The sequence below is a fragment of the Mustelus asterias genome, chromosome 6, assembly GCF_964213995.1.
Source record: "Mustelus asterias chromosome 6, sMusAst1.hap1.1, whole genome shotgun sequence".
NCBI classification, from domain to species: domain Eukaryota; kingdom Metazoa; phylum Chordata; class Chondrichthyes; order Carcharhiniformes; family Triakidae; genus Mustelus; species Mustelus asterias.
In genome coordinates this window covers 112,091,297-112,111,591 of record NC_135806.1, presented here as the reverse complement: position 1 = coordinate 112,111,591, position 20,295 = coordinate 112,091,297, and the positions used below count along the sequence as shown (strand labels likewise).

The following is a 20,295-nucleotide window of genomic DNA, read 5'->3' as shown; positions in this document are numbered from 1 at the left end:
GAGACAGGATCCATAGGCATTTAGAGAGGCAAGGACTGATTAGGGACAGTCAGCATGGCTTTGTGAGTGGAAAATCATGTCTCAGGAATTTGATTGAGTTTCTTGAAAGGGTACCCAAGAAGGGAGATGAGGGCAGTGCAGTTGGTGTTGTCTACATGGACTTTAGAAAGGCCTTTGACAAGGTACCACATTGTAGGTTGTTGCATAAAGTTAAATCTTACGGGTGAGGTAGCCAAAATTGGCTTGAGGGTGGCTATAGTGGGTTGTTTTTCAAACTGGAAGCCTGTGACCAGCAGTGTGCCTCAGGGATCGGTGCTGGGTTCACTGTTGAATTAAAACTGTTGATGTTTGAAGGAAGCAAATAAAATTACCTGTTGTGAGGAGGCCGGTGTGTCCAAGATTTCGGTCAATGTTTCTCCTGACTGAGTTCTGATGACGTCCACGATCAACTGTTTTGTCCTTTAAAAGCAGAAAGTATTTTGTTCACAATGGTTAAAGTGGGCCAAGACAGTGACATACCTTCCTTGTTCTTAGTCACATATTTGGGAGCTTACTCCAAATATTCGATTCAGTATCACTGATCATTCGCCTCGAGTTAGAATTATGGTTTATTTAGCCAATATTGAGTCCAAACATTGAATATAAAATTTTAGTTAACCTGTAACATTGCATGATCTATTTTGAATGACTAGTATCTAAGGCCATAAATTGTCAAACAAACTGGTTAACCAGAAAGTGAAGAAGGAAACCCTCCCTGGGAAAATATGGGTGGGTTTGCCACTCTTAACTGCAATGTAAAATAATGCATGTACTGTGAATATTAACTTTTATATGGTGGTTGGCTGCTGACTATCTACAGAATCCTTCTGGCCTCCATAGGTGTAATTTTAAAAGCCTTCCCCACCCAAAAGGATTAGGAAGATAAAATTTGAAAAATTTCAAACCAAAGCACAACCCGCCAACTTCTGATTTTAACAGGGGTGAGGCTCCCTCATTTAAACATGATGAAACTCTCTGCTCAGGTTTAGTTTTAGTTTACCTTTAGTACTGGCAGGCTGGGTTCCTGGGATCTCGGAAAACCCAACAGTTGAAGGAGGGGTGGGGACACATCGGATGGAACAAACAAGTTCCTTATCATCACGAGCAGCCATGTTGTTAACGTCACCAGTGGTTGCAGACAAATCCCCTCCCAATTGCCTATAATACAATGCCTTTGCTCCTTGCATTCTGCAACAATTGCCTCCCTTCTTCTGGTCCCCCATTGACGATGGTAGACCACCTCCTCATTAGAGTCAGCAAGACTTGAGGAAAAGCTGCTATTCCAGGTTTCCTGACTGCTAAGTACATTCCCAACACGCCCCACCCACTCACCCAAACCTCATTCTTTCCCTGCCTTCGTTAGGTATTGTGTCCAAGGTTAAAACAAGGTGATCAGGGCAAATTACATTCAACTTATCTGAAACGCAACATGTTACCAGTTACACATATATAAAAGGAAAATAACAAGTTCTTTCTTTTTGTATTGAAGGGCCTGTTGTCTTCCTTGGCCACATACAACATCTTTCTTCTGGAAATACTACAACCAAACAAGGTAGGTTATTTCCTTTGAGCAAACCTGGCATTTAGTCCCACCAGTATAATGCCAAAAAGAGCAAAAGTAAAATCATTAAACATTCCAGTCAGAGTCATTAATGGAACAGAAGGAGGCTATTCAGCCCCAGAGTCCTTGCTATCTCCCCAGGAGTAATCCAACAGATCACACTCTTCTACTCGATCTCCGTACTCCTACAAACTTGTTTCCTACAAACGCTCATCCAATTTCCTTTCAAAATCATTGATCGTGTTCATTTTCGCCACCACTGTGAGCAGACTGTTCCAGTCATCAACACTCACTGCATAAAAAAGTTCTTCCTCATATTCTCTCCGCATCTTTTGCTGAAGATCTTCATGTTTCCTGATTCTTCTACCATTGGTTAATGGGAAGATTTGCACCCTGGTCACAGTGAAGCAGGATGCAACTGGTCATTTATGGTGAGTTTTAGAATTTTTCTTCTCCTTCTTAGCAGTCTCTTGGAGTCAATGATGACTTGCTTCCGTACGAAGAATGAGTTCTCAGATGACTGAGGAACCCATTGCACAACGTAGAGTCTCTGCCATAGGTGGGGCAGACGGTGGGTTCAAGGGAAGTGTGGGTGGGATGCCCAGGTTGCCATGCACTCCTTTTGTTGAAATTTGGCTTCAGCTTGCTCTCATAGAATCATGGAATTCCTACAGTGCAGAAGGAGGCCATTCAGCCCATCAAATCTGCACTGACCCTCCAACAGATCATCCCACCCAGACCTTATCCCTGTAACCCTACGTATTTACCCCGCTAATCCCCCCAACCTACATATCATCTCAGCAAATGAAACTCAAGGTGTTCAGCTCCTTCCCAGATGCTTTTCTTCCATTTTGGGCTGTCTTAGGCCAGGGATTCCCAGGTGTTGGAGGGGATATTCCATTTATCAAGGAGGCTTTGAGGGTGTCTTTGGAGCATTTCCTTGGCCCTCCCAGAGCTCACTTGCCATGTCAAAGCTCTGAGCAGGGACCTGCCAGACTACAGTCAATGGATTTGCAGAATCTTGTGCAGGCAGCTTTGGAGGTATTTCTCCAGGGTTTGGAGATGCCTGCTGTAGTCCACGTTTCTGAGCCATATAGCAAGGTTCTATTGCTCTGTAGAACATGAGCTTGGTGCCATGTCCAAGGTTGTTCAATTGATCCCACACTTATGAATAATAAATTATTATTCACCTTATTGTTACATTTTCTTTTCCAAGATGGCGCTGGAGCGAGGCAACTTCTTGCAAGCTGTGCCCAGCATACCTTCTAATTCTATTTTTTTTACTCTCGTTCTATGCTCCTCAAACTACATTCTAACTCTTTTAAACTCTCTAACAATGCTTTAATTACATTCTGCGCTCTCTCGTTTCCTTTTCTACAAATGGCATGTTCTGTCTGTATAACGCAAAAGAAACAATACTTTTCACTGAATGCTAATATATGTGACAATAATAAATCACATCAAATTATATGCCAATATTGTTTTAATCTTGATTTTACCATCAACACATTCAATTCTGAAAAATGAGCCAATTGAAAAAAATGCCAGCCTTTATAAGGCACTAAGACATCAGCTTTCAAAATGCCTCGTCATTGTTAACTGTCCCTCAATTCAAGTTTGACATCTAGTCAGGGTCTGAGTTTCTGCAATGGATCTTCTCGTGTGATTGAACAGGTTAATTTTCAACCCAAAATGCTTCTACTAACAGCTGCAAAATGCATTTGAATAAAGCACAGCAGCAAAAGCTGTTAAAATATATAAAACTAAAAACATTGCCACCTGATCAGAATTTTTATAGAGCAATAAAATGTTATGGCCATCTGGTTGATCTATTTCCTGCTATGGGGTCATGCTTGTTCACATGTTTAACTAATGTTTCTGGTGTGAACTTTCCATTTATCTAATAAGAGATATAGTAAATATATTATATTTGGAACATTTTCAGTGTGTTTATTGAACAGCAAAGCGGAACATTTTTTTTTCTTCATGGCATGTGGGTGTCATGGGCACGGTCATCATTTACTGCCCACTTCTAACTGCCCTGAGATTGAGTGGCTTGCAAGGCCAATTCAGTTAAGAGTCAACCACATCACTGTGGGTCTATAGTCACATGTAGGCCAGACCAGGTGAGGATGGCAGATTTCCTTCCCTAAAGGGACATTAGTGAACTGGATGGGTTTTTACACCAATTGGTGATGAAGAAACTATCACCTTTCCTGAGACCAACTTTTAATTTCAGACTTTATTAATCGAATTTAAATTCCAACAGCTGTCATGGTGGGATTTGAACCCATGTCCCCACAGCATTAGCCCGGGCCTCTGGAGTAATAGTCTGGAGATTTTACAATGATGCTACCGTCTCCCCTGGCAGTGCAAGAAAGGGAATTTTTCTGTGCTCAGTCAAAACACATTTAGAAGTGAGGCTGAATTCCAATGAATAGAATTTGCCCATAGGTCAGCACTTACTCTCATTTCACAAACCACAAACTTCACATTCCCAGAATAATTTTTGCTCAGTGACGTAAATGCACAAGAATGTCTCTGGTATTCTCAAAGTTTACATTAATGAGGTACCTTTTTCCCTAAAATTCAACTACTTTGAATAATGCAGACTTACTTTATCTCCTCAATGTACTCATAACCATACACAAATTCTGTCCAAACCAGTCTTTACTCCTAAAAACATCCCGTCCAAGTCTTTACTTGAACAAGAGCATCAATCTAGTTCCCATTCCCATCGCAGAATATTAGACGTGAAGTTTTTAAAATTCTTTCATGGGATGTGGGCAACACTGGCAAGGCCAACATTTGCTGCTCATCCCCAATCTCTCTTGAGAAAGTGGTGGTGAGCCAACTTCCTGATCTGTTGCGGTCTATCTGGTGCAGGTACACCTACTATTTGGACGGGAATTCCATCCAAGATTTGATCCAACAACAGTAGCAATATATTTCCAGATCAGGGTGATGTAGGGCTTAAAGGGGAACTTTCAGGTGGTGGTGTCCCCATGCGGCTGCTGCCCTTTTCCTTTTAGGTGATAGAGATCATGGGTTTGGAAGATGTTGTCAAAGGAGCATTGCTGAGTTGCTACAGTACATCTTGCATATAGTAAACCATGCTGCTACAGTGCATCAACATCAGGACTGCCAATCAAGTGGACTGCTTTGTCCTGGACGACGTTGAACTTCTTTCGTGCTATTCAATCCGTACTCATCCAAGCAGATGAAGAGTATGCCATCACATTCCAGGCTTGTATCTAGTCAGGAGGCAAATTACTCACTACAGGATTCCCGGTGTCTGACCTGCTCTTGTAGCCATATATATATGGCTAGTCCAGTTCAGTTTCTAGTCAACTTTAACTCCCAGGATGTTGATGGTGGGGAATTCAATGAAGGTATAATGCCATTGAATATCAAAGAGGGATGATTAGATTCTTTTTGAAGATGATTATTGCCTGGCATTTGCATGGCATGAATGTTACTTGCCACTTATCAGTCCAAGCTGGAGTGTTATCCAGGTATTGCTGTATATGAACACAGATAGATTCAGCATCTGAGGAGTTGTGAATGGTATTGAACATTGTGAAACCATCAGCAAACTACCCCCTTTCTGGCCTTAAATGGTAGGTTAACCAACAACAGCTGCACATGTTTGGGCCTAGGAGACTATCCTGAGATCGAGATGATTGACTTCCAACAATCACGACCATCTTCCTTTATGCTCGGGATGACTCCAACCAGTGAAATTTTCTCCCTGGGCTCCTCGATGCCTCACTCAGTCATATAATGTAGAGGGCATTTAGTCTCACCTCGAGTCACCACTTTTGTCCATGTTTGGACCAAGGCAGTAATGAGATCAGGAACCAAGTGGCGCTGGCAGAACCCAATCTGGGCATCAGTAAGCAGGTTATTGCTGTGCTAAGTGCCACTTGATAGCTCCGCCGATGACAGCTTCCATTCCACCATGGGCCATGAAGTTACAGATTGGGGTCGAATACAATTCTTCTTCGTTACTGCTGCCGATGGCCCACAGTGCTTCATAGATGCTCTGCTTTGAACTGTTAGGTTCCACAATGGTACCGACACAGAACACGATGGAGGACATGCTTGGTGTGAAGATGGAACTTCATCTTCACAAGGATGGTGTGTGGTCCATACTGTCATTGAAATGTGCATATGTGACAAGGTCTCTTTGTGTCCTTCCTTCTTGTTGGTTCCCTCACCCCCCGCTGCAGGCCCAGCCTGGCAACTATGTCCTTCAGGACTCGTCCACGTAAATCAACTTTCTTAGAAACTATCAGAGCAGAGGATTGTTTAAAAAAAGATCACTTACTAACAATTGAACATACTTCACCAGAAATGCATTTTTCCAGCCACATCATCTTTCAAAGATAGCCAGTGTCTAATTTGTTACTTTTGCAAAAAGTAGTTTTGATTTGCTGTTTCAATTTTTGTAAGTAATTGAGAACAGCACTTTTAGTGACATAGCTGGACTTCCAGTGAAATTACAGCATGCGCAATAGAAGCTTCCTTTTTATCTCAGTGCGGGAAAGCACGTAAAGCCATTCTTTAGAATTTGTAGTTCAGCATTTTAACAGGAAAGAGTGTCTGCACATGTGACCTATGAAAAATTCTGAAAGGCACTCTTGGAAACTATGAAAAGAAACCTTATTTGGAATTTATCCCAGTAAAATAATCAAGCTGATAACGATGCACTGGAGAAATAAAGGCATCTTTATATTTTCAGTGTAACTGACTGCAGACCTGTGGTATCCTGCCACTGACTGCATTCCCAAGTATAAATGATGAGATCTGTAGTGAAAAGGGGGTAAAATATATGAACTTGCCTTTGGACTATGTTGTTCTGTTCTAAGAAAGCAAATGTCAATCCCGTACATTTGTCACATCTAAAAGGAATCAGGTACCATTGTAAAGTGCACAGAAAGATTGCTATGGTTAAACTCTCTCTGTAAGAGCTTTAACAACACCAGGTTAAAGCTCTTACTGTGTTTACCCCAGTCCAACGTCGGCATCTCCACCTCATAAACTCTCTCTGACCAGAAATCGAAAAAAAAAGGCAAATGTAAACACTCATTAAACCTAGCCCAAAAACCTAACAGGCTATTTTTTCCCCCCCACTGGTTAGCACCGCTGCCTCACAGCGCCAGGGACCCGGGTTCGATTCCCAGCTTGGGTCACTGTCTATGTGGAGTTTGCACATTCTCCTCGTGTCTGCATGGGTTTCCTCCGGGTGCTCCGGTTTCCTCCCACAGTCTGAAAGACGTGCTGGTTAGGTGAATTGGCCCGAACAGGCGCCTGACTGTGGCGACTAGGGGAATTTCACAGTAACTTCATTGCAGTGTTAAGCCTTACTTGTGACTAATAAGTGAACTTTAACTTTGGAATTCACCAGTCTCTGACACGGTGTTAGGAAATGCGCATGTGCATTAGGCTTTGAATTTAGCAGAAATAAAATAATTAATTTTTCATCCTGATAGATATCCATTATATACATTTCTCGAGTTTAAATTTGTCTTCAGCCATTGATTTCAACAGTAAAGAAAGAGTGGAAGGTAAAATAAAATGCCAATTCATTATTAGGGGACTTTCACAGTAACTTCACTGCAGTGTTAATGTAAGCCTACTTGTGACACTAATAAATAAATTTTAAGCTTTATTGCCCCTCCCCACTACCACCAAAGGCCAATTCTAACCCTTCTTGCATCAGCAAAAGCACGCTTTAATATTTTGGGGAGGCAAACCAATTTTTATACTGAGTACGACATTAGTTGGAGTTGGTCAACTCAGTTGGTTGGACGGCTGGTTCGTGATGCAAAGTGATGTCAACAGTGGGGTTCAATTCCTGTCCCTGAGGTTATTCATGAAGTTCTCGCCTTCTCAACCTTACCTCTTGCCTGAGATGTGGTGATCCTTGGGTTAAATCACCACCAGACAGTTCTCCCCCTCAAAGGGAAGAGCAACCTATCTTTTTTTTACCTCACCTACACTGTGCTTTAAAAATCCTTAAAATCAATTTATCTGGTAGCACATAACTAAAGTTTATGTTAGTTTTCAGCCCTGTACGGCTCACCATTTCAGAACAATTCTATCAGCGACAAACGGATGGAAACCCTTCCTTGACTAAACAGAGATCAGCATTTCCTGCAAAATAAACTTAAATGGTTTGGAAAATATACTATAAACTGAATTCTCTGGTACCAAGCAAAATATCTGCTATTTTCTTTTCATTAAATGGGCAAGAAAGGACATCAGTTCAAAGGCAATTGGGGATGGGCAATAAATGCTGGCTCAGCCGTGACACCCACGTCCCATGAAGGAATAAAAAAAACACAAGACTTGTGATACCATAGGTTTGCGGGAATGCTGTTAGGATCTCCTGTATACTGCCTTAAGAAGCATGAACAACCATATCTATTATCCCCAAAAAGATAACTATTTTGCTATTCCTCACAGACCTTTATGTTGAATGAAAACTCAAGAATATCAAGGACTAACATGTTTATAACAGTACAATAGGCAAAGCCAACAGAGGAAGGATAATGTTACATTGTCAAATGTTTTGAATTGTCTATTAATGAATTTGTGTACAGCAGGGAAATAATATCAATGAGTAGGAGAGGTGGGAAGGCAGTGGAGTGAAGAATTACTGAGGTATATAACTATTGCCTTTATTACCTGTTCCTGGTTGCCCTAAGATGGAAGAGTTGTGAGGGAGTTGTTAGATGGAAAATTCCAGCAATAATTCAGGCAGCATACATCCCAGTTAGGCTGGTGTGTGACTCAGAGGTGCTTCTGTTCTCATGACCTTGCTGCTCTTCTCGATTGTACAGGGTAGGGGACTGGGAGCTGTCACTGTCTGGACTGCAGATAATGCATTCTGTGGAGGGGCTTAATATTGGGATCAGCAGCAGCAACTTGACTTTCCTGGATACTGTTGAGCTTCCAAAACTGTTTCCATACCAGACACTCATGAGCCCAGTAGGATTCTGAGGAACACATGATCCTCTTAGTGAATGGACAAGACTGGTTCAACTGGAATGTTCCCTGTGGTTCCAGACACTATTTGTAGAGGTTCAAATATGAACAGGGGTGGCATTGGAACTCACAATAACACCAACAAAAGTGGATTGAAGAAAGGTGGGCAGAAAGTCGACTTTGAGCAAAATACTCTATCAGCCATGAAGCGAGTGCAGGAAATAAAATTGAAAAAGTCCATCAAATTCGTAACAGTGACAAACTTTTCCGTTACACTCCTCTCCAGTCTCTTCTCTCTACTCCTTCATTTTCTAAGACTTTATTTTTTGGGAGAACTGGCAATGATAAAGTTCAGGCATCCTACCAGACTTTTCCTTCATTTAACAAAGAGCACATGCATATACATAAAGCAGGTTTACAGACCAGTCTTGGCCTGTAATCTAAACATGCTGTGCCCTTATGGAACAACTGCAGTTACAAGCTTATGGAGCTGCTGAACTGTGCTAATTACCACAGCTGGAAAGCATCAATACCATCAATGCACTGCATCTTGTATAAGGGTATTATAGTCTTGTGAGGCTCGATCATGCTGACTCATACATATCAGTGCTTTGAGTGCGGTAATGTTTTTTTCTCTGGCAGTTACAGGTCGTTCACCAGCATTCAATTGCAATGAACATTAAAAATAGAAACTGGTTTTCAATATTTGCAACTGAGAAACTGGAAACAAAAATACCATCTGCTCTAGTTCACATCATGAGGTGAAACGTTGACCGTGTTATAAAAATGCTTCGGATATGAATGAAAATCTTCTGGAAAGCATTAAAAAAACATTTACAATGTTGCCCTGAGAAACGATCCTTGAAGCAAAACAGTGTTAAAATGCACCACAAGCTTTTTCCAAAATACACAGAACAATTGTGTGTGTATTCGGTCATTCTCGTCCAGTCTAATTAGATTTTGCACTTCCAGTAAAACACCCAGTAGCAAGCAGCTGTTCACACAATCTGGGTTGTTTACCACAGTGAATTCTCGCAATTTCCATCAGTACTTTGTCAGGATGCTTCAATAGACCTTTCTACCCTCTGTAAACTTGAGGACATCCAAAACTCTGCTACCCGTCTCTTAACCTGCTGCAAGTCCCTTCCCCCATCACATATCGTATTCGCTGACCTGCACTGGCTCCTGATCAAGCAATGTCTTGACTTTAAAACTTTTATCCCCATTTTCAAATCCCCATCTCTGGATTCTCCTCCAGTCCCACACCCTTCCAAAATCTCCCCACACCTTTAATTCTGGCCTCTTGTCCAATTATAACAACTCCAACATTGCTGGTCGCGCCTTCTGTTGCCTCAGTCACAACCTCTGGAATTCCCTTCCCAAACCTCTCCACCTCACTTTCCTCAATGCCCAAGTCTTTCACCAAGCTTCTGATCATCTGACCTTGCATCTCCTGGGGTGACTTGATTTGACATTGTTTTAGAATACTGCTACAAAGCGTTTCAATACATTAAAGGTTCGGTATAGGTGGTTAGCATCACTGTGCACAAAAAGGGAAACAAAATCAGCCTGGGTTCCTTAATCATTATCTAATGGAAAGTAAGCTTAAATGACAAAGTAAGGGCAGAATCCAGCTTCAATGCTTCAGGAGTGGGCAGCATGGTGGCACAGTCGTTAGCACTGCTGCCTCACAGCACCAGGAACCCAGGTTCGATTCCCAGTTTGGGTCACTGTCTGCACATTTTCCGTGTCTGCGTGGGTTTCCTCCCACAGTCCGGAAGGAGGTGCATTGGCAGTGCTAAATTCTCTCTGTGTACCCAAACAGGTGCCGGAGTGTGGTGACTAGGGGATTTTCACAGTAACTTCATTGCAGTGTTAATGTAAGCCTACTTGTGCCACTAATAAATAAATTTAAAAACTTTAAACTTTATTCTTTGCAATCAGACTGGACACTTGTATGTGCACACATTGTACATATATTGTATGTACATTTGAAGAGAAAAGATAGACTAATATGAGCTACGACATTCTCAGAATTGTTCTCCTTCATCACTGTCTGCTATTCTCATCCTCTAAGATTTACCAAACTTAAAAACTGTTTCTTTTTAAATAGAATTGATTGCATTTAAAATTTCTAAAACTTCTAAAATGGTGAATCAATTCCTTACGAGGCCAAAGCAGCAAATCCACTTAAACCTCTTTTCAAACTCTAACATAAATACGACACAAAGACTGAATCTGACAGAATACTGGGAGAGTACTACAGTTTTTATACACTGATCATGTCCTCCATTGGAAGTTGCCACTTTAAGCCATTAGTGTTGTTCAGAGTTAATGCAATGGCGTTGAAAGTGCAGGAAAATGGAAACAACTTTAACACTCTGGAAAAACTAGGCCATCCCGGTTCAAACTGACCAGCTAGAATTTCAGGAGAGTGAGAGAGACCAATGGTTTTAGTGACACAAATCAGAAACATATTGTTTCCACCAGCTGCTAAACTTCAACTCGGTATGCACCTTTTTGAATGGACTCCCTATGATATTCAATCATTGGATGACATTTTATTAGATCACTTGCAAAAAGAAAGATAGAGTGGCAAAATCAACAATAAATCAGAACTTCATTTTATCATGCAAATAATCCTATTTTAAAACAGAAAGGAAAATGTTTTCCTTGATCTGAAGGAACTGGTTCTTTTTATTTGGTCAGTATATAAGATTAATTTTCATATGGAGTGGATTTATATGAAAGCAGCATGCTGTGCCAGGCAATCTAGACTTTGTTTCAGCTTAACATGGACAGTCAGTCACATTTGCTCATTCATGTCATAAAGATCAATGACCTGCCATGAACAGCGTGGTGGGAGAATGCTCCAGGATAGGAGTGCGTGCACACTAGAAAGTCATCAAACTGGACTCCAGCGACTAAGCACAATGATGCAAAAATCATGGGGAACGACAACAGAGAAAAACACTTGGGGACTACATTCAGATTCAGGTTATTGAGATCTAGATCATCGAATCCCTACCGCGCAGAAGGGGGCCATTCAGCCCATCGAGTCTGCACCAACCACAATCCCACCCAGGCGCTACTCCCGTAACCTCACATATTTATCCCACTAATCCCCTGACACTAGGGTCAATTGAGCAGGGCCAATCAACCTAATCTGCACATCTTTGGACCGTGGGAGGAAACCAGAGTACCTAGAGGAAACCCACACAGACATGGGGAGAATGTGCAAACTCCATCCAGACAGTGACCCGAGGCCGGAATTGAACCCGGGTTCCTGGCGCTGTGAGGCAGCAGTGCTAACTACTGTGCCACCCTCTATGTCACTGCGCCACCCTCATGTGATGTGCCAGGTTTAAACAGGTTATCTAGGCCCGTAAATTCCTGGCTCCCCAGTTTTGGATTTGGGGGCTACCCCGAAGATCTATGCGCTAGGGAATCTCTCTCGGAAGTTCTCAGGTACGGGAATACCCAGCAATTGTCTAGAAGGGCCAACTTCCCCTGGACAATTGTGCGGCACTGGGAACGATCTGACAAAGTGACTTAAATCACTAACTTCGGATGGTTTTGCCAGTTTTATATTCAGTTACTCTGAAAGGGAAGGCAAAAAAGCACTTCTAACTTCAGCGTAAATATTTTAAAGATCCAGACAGAGCCTCGCACAGGACGGCGCACCCTCCTCCCCCCCCAACCCAGCACCCCACCCCCACAGTATTCCCCACCCACATGGAATTTCCTCCCACTCAATGTCTGACTCGCTCCTTGCCCCACGTCCAAACCTATCATGACATTCACTTACAACAACTAGGGGCCATAAAGATAAAGTTACTAATAATTTCATAGAATCCCCAAAGTGCCAAAGGAGGCCATTTGGCCCATCAGGTCTGCACTGACTCTCCAACAGAGCATCTTAACTAGGCCCACCCCTGCAACCCCAGGCATTTACCCTGCTAATTCCCTCTAACCTACACATCTAGTGACACTAAGGGGCAATTTACCATGGCCAATCGACCTAACCTGCACATTTTTGTATTTCAATGAAGAATGGGTTAAGTGGCCTGTTACCATGCTATATGTACAATATAACACTATGTAAAACAAACACAGCAATGACCAATCTTCCTGAAGTACTACAACCATCCATAATGTACTGCACTGAAATAAGAATTTTCAATTTGCAGTTTATAAAGTAAAGGTTCTTTATACATTGCAAATGTTTTAAAATGCCAGCCTTCAATAATCGCACTTTGCCTTTTGATCAAAAGTGAACATATCTTCATGCTATCTAACTTCCATAAGATAATCAAACTTGGCAAGATACCGATAGTTATTTTCCTTTCAAGTCCATTCACACCATAACAAGCACAGTGATAAAGTGTATAAATGACATCATTAGCGTAATAAAATATCCTAAGGCACTTCACAGGAGCATTATAAAACAAAGTCTGACACTGAGCTACATAAGGAGATATTTAGGCATCTGACCAAAAGCTTGGTTAAGAGTAATTTCAAGGAGTGCCTTAAAGGAGAAAAGTAAGATAGAGAAGCAGAGCGGTGTATGGAGGGAATTCCAGAACATGGGGCTTCAGCAACTGAAGGTGCAGCCACTACTAGTGGAGCAACAATGATTGCGAATGCACGAGAGGCTAGAATAAGAGGAACCAGATATTTCAGCAGCTGTGGGGTTGCAGGAGAATACAGGCATAGGTAGGGGCAAAGCAATGGAGGGATTTGAAAACAAGGATGAGAATTTTAAAATCAAGGTGTTGCTTGACCAGGAGCCAGTTGAAGTCAGTGAGGACAGGGGTGGTAGGGAAATGAGACTTGCTGTAAGTTTGGATGATCTTAAGTTTGCAGAGATGGAATCCACTGTGTTGGAAAATTAGCGTCCAGTAGTAAAGAAAGCAAGAATGAAGTTTTGAGCAGCAGATGACCTGAGGTAGGTGCACAGTTGGATGATTTTATAGAGGTGGAAATAGGCATTCTTAGTGATGGCATGGATATGGAATTGGAAACTCACCAATGGATCAAATGTGACACCAAGTTTGCCAACAGACTAGCTTAATCTCAGGTTGTTGCAAGGGAGAAGGGCAGTCAGTAGCCAGGTTTTGCTGGCTACTAATGCATTTAAGAAATCATATACCTGAAACCCACCAACCAGCCTAATATTGTGTACACAAGTTCATTACATACCCATTTAGTTCCAAGAAAAAGGCCTTTGTTACAAAATTAGGGCAACTTTTGAAAATCTAAATGCGTCCTTATAACTTTAGAATCTAGGATCCCTACAGTGCAGAAGGAGGCAATTCAGCCCATCAAGCCTGCACTGACAACAACCCCACATATTTACCCTGACACTAATCCCCCATGGCATTAAGCAGCAATTTAAATTGGCCAATCAACCCAACCCGCACATCATTGGAGTGTGGGAGGAAACCAGGGCACCTGGAGGAAACCCACGCAGACACAGAGAATGTGAAAACTCCACACAGTCACCTGAGGCTGAAATTGAATCCAGACCCTTGTGCTGTGAGACAGCAGTGCTAACCACTGTGCCGCCCATACATCTTTCATTAAACAACACCTTTCATTTGTCCACAAAATCTGGGGTCTTGCTTGAATGAGGAATCCAAAAATTACTCTGCATTCTATGGCATTCTGAGTTATGCTCATGAATAAACTTGAAAATTGACTTGCTGATCTTTCATTTGTTTCAGTTCACTTATGAAAAACCTGTTATGTGAACTTGATCAGTAATGCAATATCATGCCTTTGATCATATCATTCACCTCTCTCATATTACTAAACATAGCAACACTTCAAGGCAAGACTGCTCCTCTTCCCAAAAAAGGAGACAAGTCTGAACACAGAATGGAGAAGACAAAATTTAGTATTAAGGAACACATAACTGGTTAAAGGGATTAATTGTTCAACCATCATCAAAACAAAGCAAATTTCTCATAATTGAAGTACGGCTTTCAGTAATATGTTCCCAGGTTCAGGCTAAAAATAACACGGCAGTACCACAGTGTGGCAATTAGACTTGGTTTTAAGGATGAATGCAATTCAGAATCACTATCATCGTGGTCATTTTAGAAATAAGAATGTACTTCTCTGAAGAAGAGTGAGAGGGGATTTCATAGAAACTTACAAAATTCTAACAGGGTTAGACAGGGTAGATTCAGAGACAATGTTCCCGATGGTGAGGGAATTCAGAACTAGGGGGTCATAGTTTGAGGATAAGGTTTTAGAACTGAGGTGAGGAGAAATGTCTTCACCCAAAGGGTGGTGAATGTATGGAATTCATTACCACAGAAAGTAGTTGAGGCCGAAACGTTGTCCGATTTCAAGAAGAAATTAGATATAGCTCTTGGGCTAAAGGGATCGGGGTGGGGGTGGAGGGGAATATCAGGATATTGAATTTGATGTTCAGCCACAATCAAAATGAATAGTGGAGCAGGTTCAAAGGGCTGAATGGCCTACTCCTGCTTCTAGTTTCTATGTAATGTTAGCACAAAAACTACATGTTATCAGTAAAAACTGCTCAACTATAGCACCGAGTACAATGCCAGACTGCACATATATATTAATGTCACTCTACCTCACCAGCATCTCTCTCACCCCCTGTACTGACTAATTTGACACAGTCCTTGTTTAACATCCAGTACAGGCTGAGCAGAAATTTCCTCCAACTAAATATTGGGAAGACTGAAGTTATTTGTTTTTCAGTCTCTGCCACAAATTGCGTTCCCTTGCTACTGTCTCCATTCCTCTTCTTGCCAACTGTTTAGCATGCACCAGACCACGAACAACCTTGGTGCTGTATTTGTCCAGGAGATGACTTATCAACTGCATGTCCCCTCTATCACTAAGGTTGCCTACCTCCACCTCAGTAACATCACTTGACTCTGTGGCAGCTCATCTGCTGCTGAAACTCTTAACAATGCCTTTTGTTGCCTCTAAACTTATCTCTTCCAATACTTGCCTAGCTGACCGCCCAACTTTCCATAATCTGCAGCTCATCCAAAGCTTTGCTGCCCACATCCAAATTCATGTCAGGTCCTGTTCACACATCGTCCTAATGTTCAGTGACCTACACCGGCTCTCAGAGCAACAATGCTTCAATTTTTAAATTCTCATCCTTGTTTTCAAACCCCATGGTCTTAGCCCTCCCAGTCTCTGTAACCTCCTCAAAACCTCAGAGATCTCTGAACTCTTATTTTCTATGTTCCTAACTCTTTCAATTTTGGTCTATTGTGATCCCCGATTTTAATTGCTCCACCATTGCTAGCTGTGTCTTCAGCTGTCTAGACCCTAAGCTCAGAACTTCCCTCCCTAAAGCTTTCTACCTCTGTTGCCTCCTTTAAAACACTCCATCGCTGACCAAGGATGATCATCTGTGCTAATACCTTCTGACGTAGCTCAGCGTTAAGGTTTGTTTTATTTCTCTGAAGCACCTCGAGTTGTTTTACTATGTTAAAGGCACTGGGCGGGATTCTCCGGTCTTGTCCATGGTAGGACGCTTTGCAAGCAAGAACAGAAAATTTGGCATTCTAGCCAAAACTCCATTCACTTTAAGAGGCACCGGAAAATCCCAGCTGCAAAGGAGAATGGAAGATTTTGGCCATTATCTAAATGCAAGTTGTTGTTGTTAAATATGGAGAATTTAATTAAATGAAGGTAAACTTTACAATATGTAGGTGTCCTGTACATTTGATGACAGTATTTTTGTGAAAATGAATACAAGAATGTTCAAGCCTTCTGATAATCGTGCAATATGAAATTACAAAGTTTACAAAATCTGTGTGTTACACTGTCTTCCAAAGTAATCCTTCCTGTTAAGGTTTTTTTCAAACAGATGGTTAAATAGTTCTGACATTTCAGGACATTTTCATTTTTGTTTGCTCAAGATGTCAGACAGCATCATTGGGTAAATGTCCTGTGAGCAGAATTGACAATTGTTGATGTACACACAGCTGATGTGTTAAACTTTTCCTGCAATGCCAGAATCAATAAATCATCCACAGGTGATACTGCTCACTGATGTTGAGGTGGACTGTTTAATATTCAAATATACAAAGTTATTGGGGAAAAACTACACATTTTGGTAATCAGTAGTTTCATAATATTTTGCTGATATCCTTTCTGCTCATGCCATTTAAAAAAAAAACTCCTCCTTTCTCTAGAAATCTGGAAAGCATAGTGCTACCTTCAAACTAATCAGGAAATGGTATTTCTCCCTTAATATTGCTTCATGCATTGCTCCATAAGATTTCTTACTCAGTCTTTGAATGTAGTTTACGCTGTATTCAGAAATGAGTTGGTCATTATTGAATGGCTTCCCCAGTAGGCTGCTTCTTGAGTATTAATTTCACAAAGCTGTTTGATCTTTTATCCCAACCCTGCACCGTACATAAAGCCATATTCTAGAGCCCACCTTCTTCACAGTTTCTTGATGCATGAGAATCTAGAATCATATAGTGCAGAAGAGGCCCTTCGGCCACCAAGTCTGCACCAACTGGCGAGAAACACCTGACCTCCCACCTAATCCCATTTACCACCACTTGGCCCACATCCTTGAACGTCATGATGTGCTCATCCAGGTAATTTTTAAAGGATGTGAGGCAGCTCACCTCTACCACCCTCCAAGGCAGCGCATTTCAGACCATCACCATCCTCTGGGTAAAAATGTTTTTCCTCATATCCCCCTAAACCTCCTGCCCCTCACCTTGAACCTATGTCTCCTCGTGACTGACCCTTCAACTAAAGAGAACAGCTGCTCCTTATCCACTCTGTCCGTGCCCCTCATAATCTTGTACACTTTGATCAAGTTACCCCTCAGGTCTTCTCTGCTCCAACAAAAAGTGTCCTATCCAACCTCTCTTCATAACTTAAATGTTCCATCCCAGGCAGCATCCTAGTGAATCTCCTCTGGACCCACTCCAATGCCAATTTAAAATACTGGCATTCTGAAATGCTGATCTGATGGAGTAGAAAGGAACACTCTGGATAGCATGTTATAAATTCCGAATTCAGAGAAACATTCAGGATGTTGGCCCAAGAAATGCTCCAAGCACCATAAGGAATATTGGCAACTGCTGTTGGGAACCTCATGACAATTAGTATTGTTGAATGCAGCATCATGGCTCATTAGCAATCATCAAAGCCTCCTTTCAGGAATCATTTAAACAGATGAGAGAATCCTCTATTAAGGTTATTCCCTTGTGAAATAATCTGCTCACAGAAGGTTCCTTTTAGGAACATTTTAGGATTTTTAGGAATAACTTAGAAATTTTCAATATGCGTGCAGTTTATACCCAACTGGTTGGAAATGATTTTACTTTGATACGAATTGAACTTTTATTTGCACCCAACTTTAAGAGGTACATTCTCTGATTTGCACAGCTCCAGGTGTAGATTTGGATGTATGTTGGATGCACACTAGTGGTTAGAGTAGATAACTGCAGGTAATACTGAATTGTTCTTTAAAAACCAAGAACGTCTTTCTGAAATGTAGTCACTGCTGTTAAGTGGAGAACATGGCAACCAATTTATACATAGCAAGCTCTTACAAACACTTAGAGGAATACACTTACCTAAATATCATTTCTTTCCATTACTTTTGTTACTTACCATTATTTAACTACTCTAAATGCTCATTTCACACAAGTGTGATCACTAATTGATTGCATGCATGGCAGAATGTTAGGAGTGGCATTCCAAATGACACAATCTCCAACTAATATCAAATAAAGCCCCCACTCAGCTGTCAGAGCTGGGTACTAGTGAAACTTGTAATTCGGGTAAACCTAGCAAGAAAATCCGGGTGGGTAGGCTTTTACCTCACATTCTGCATGAGGTTAATGTTTAAGTTTACTGCGGGATGATGGTGTAGCTAAACTTGAAGAAAAAAGTGGCAGAAGTGACACACTAATCAATATTAACTGGGAATCCTGCAGCTAAAACTCAAGAGTTAGACTTTGACCGTACAAATATTGGTGTAGCATGAGCTGGCTAATGAGGAAACAAGCCTCTGAAGCTTGACTTAGGGGAATATGAAAGTGGGAGAGTGGAAAGTCAAGGCATGGTTATGAGGAGATGAGAGTGATATTTCAGGAGTTATTTTGAAAATAGAAACATCTGGTATTAAAGGGACAGGAGTAACCTAGCTCAAAATTGACTCAGGGATAGGAGGCAGAGTGAAAGTTATATGAAAAACTGGAAAAGGTGGGGCTGTTCAGCAGAGAAGGTTAAACGGAATAATGGTAGCAGTCAAAATTGAAGGCAAGTGGGTCAGTTTAACCAGAGTTCATAGATTTAAATAATTGTCAAATGAACTAGTGGGGAAATGAGGAGAAATTTCTCCGTACAGGGTTATTAAGGTCTGGAATGCACTACTGAAAAGGGTGGAGGAATTTAATTTTAAAAAGATAGTTGGACACGTCTTTGAAGACAGATTTGCAGGGTATAGGGGAAAAAACTATGGTGTGGGACTAAATTCAATCGGACGGCACAGGTACGACAGACCAAATGATCTGTGCTGTAAGGAATGATTGGACAGATTGAGAGAAAATGAGAAACACGCAATCTTGTTTTGTTGTAGGAAATAAGCCAAAAATAAAAGAGAAGCAAGGGTGAGAGTCATGACCTGTGGTTGAAAGATCAGATTTTGTTTCTGGACTATTGGAATTGTCAAATGGCCAACTAAAGTGTCTGCAGTTTCTGGAAACCTAGTCCAGAAAGGAATTTCAATCTTTGACAAAGTCAATCCAGTGAGATCAAATTAAATCCTCTCTCCACTTCAATACCTGTATTAAATTGAATTTGCAAGACAGTGGGCTGTCCTGTGAAGGAAAGAGCAAAGCAAAATTTACGCTACCCCACATTAAAAAAACATTTCAAGATAGAGTTGTACTAAAATAAATGCAAATTGCTGCAAAATAAAAATCTTTTATCTCTTATGTGAAACAAAATTCAGCTCATTGTGCACTTAGTTTAAATAAAACAGTTAATTCAATAACCAGAAAAATAACCCAAACTGGAGATTACGAATGCCTCGTATATATACAGTTTACATTAATGCTAATGAGCTCAGCTTTAACTCCCGAGTGGAGATGCCACAAATTGACTGGCCGACCAACGGGGAAGTAACCGGGAAACTTGCCCAATTTTAACAGCCAGATTCCATTCATGTGCCACTTACTGACTTCCTGACCAAAACCACAGGGAGGGGTGCCTATCCAGCTCTTTAAGAATAATGGAAAGTCTCAAGAACTTTAATACTTATATGTGTGGATAACTTTGCCTTAAAAGGTTTGTATTTATATATTGCCTATGTCCCTTTTTTCTTCCACATTTAAATACAATTAATTTGAAATGGCAAGATCAACACAGGGAAAATGGAGCACACAATTCATGTTGAGCAAGATTTCACCAACAACAACTAAACAACCCAGCTAATCTAATTTTACCAATATTGATTGTAGGAGAGTTATTCTTAATTGAGCTGTGCCACCTTCATCTACCTGCATGCCTGCACCATAGGAGCAGAGAGGGCCCCCGAGTTCAACATTTCAACTGGGCTTCTGACAATGCCGTACTCCTGCAGTCACACACCCAAGTGTTAGCTAAGTGTATACATGGGTCAAATCTATAAACAACTGATTTAGGGAACAGTGTTAATAGCTAAGCCA

General features: G+C 41.3%; 1 protein-coding gene across 1 annotated transcript in view; it reads right to left on the bottom strand.

Annotated features, from left to right (window-relative positions):
• Positions 1-20,295, bottom strand: part of iqgap2 (IQ motif containing GTPase activating protein 2) — a 354,173-nt gene that overhangs the window by 10,831 nt on the left and 323,047 nt on the right. Inside the window, exon 33 of the mRNA XM_078214942.1 lies at positions 372-459. Coding sequence (XP_078071068.1) covers positions 372-459 — 88 coding nt within the window. The remainder of the gene's footprint in view (positions 1-371; positions 460-20,295) is intronic.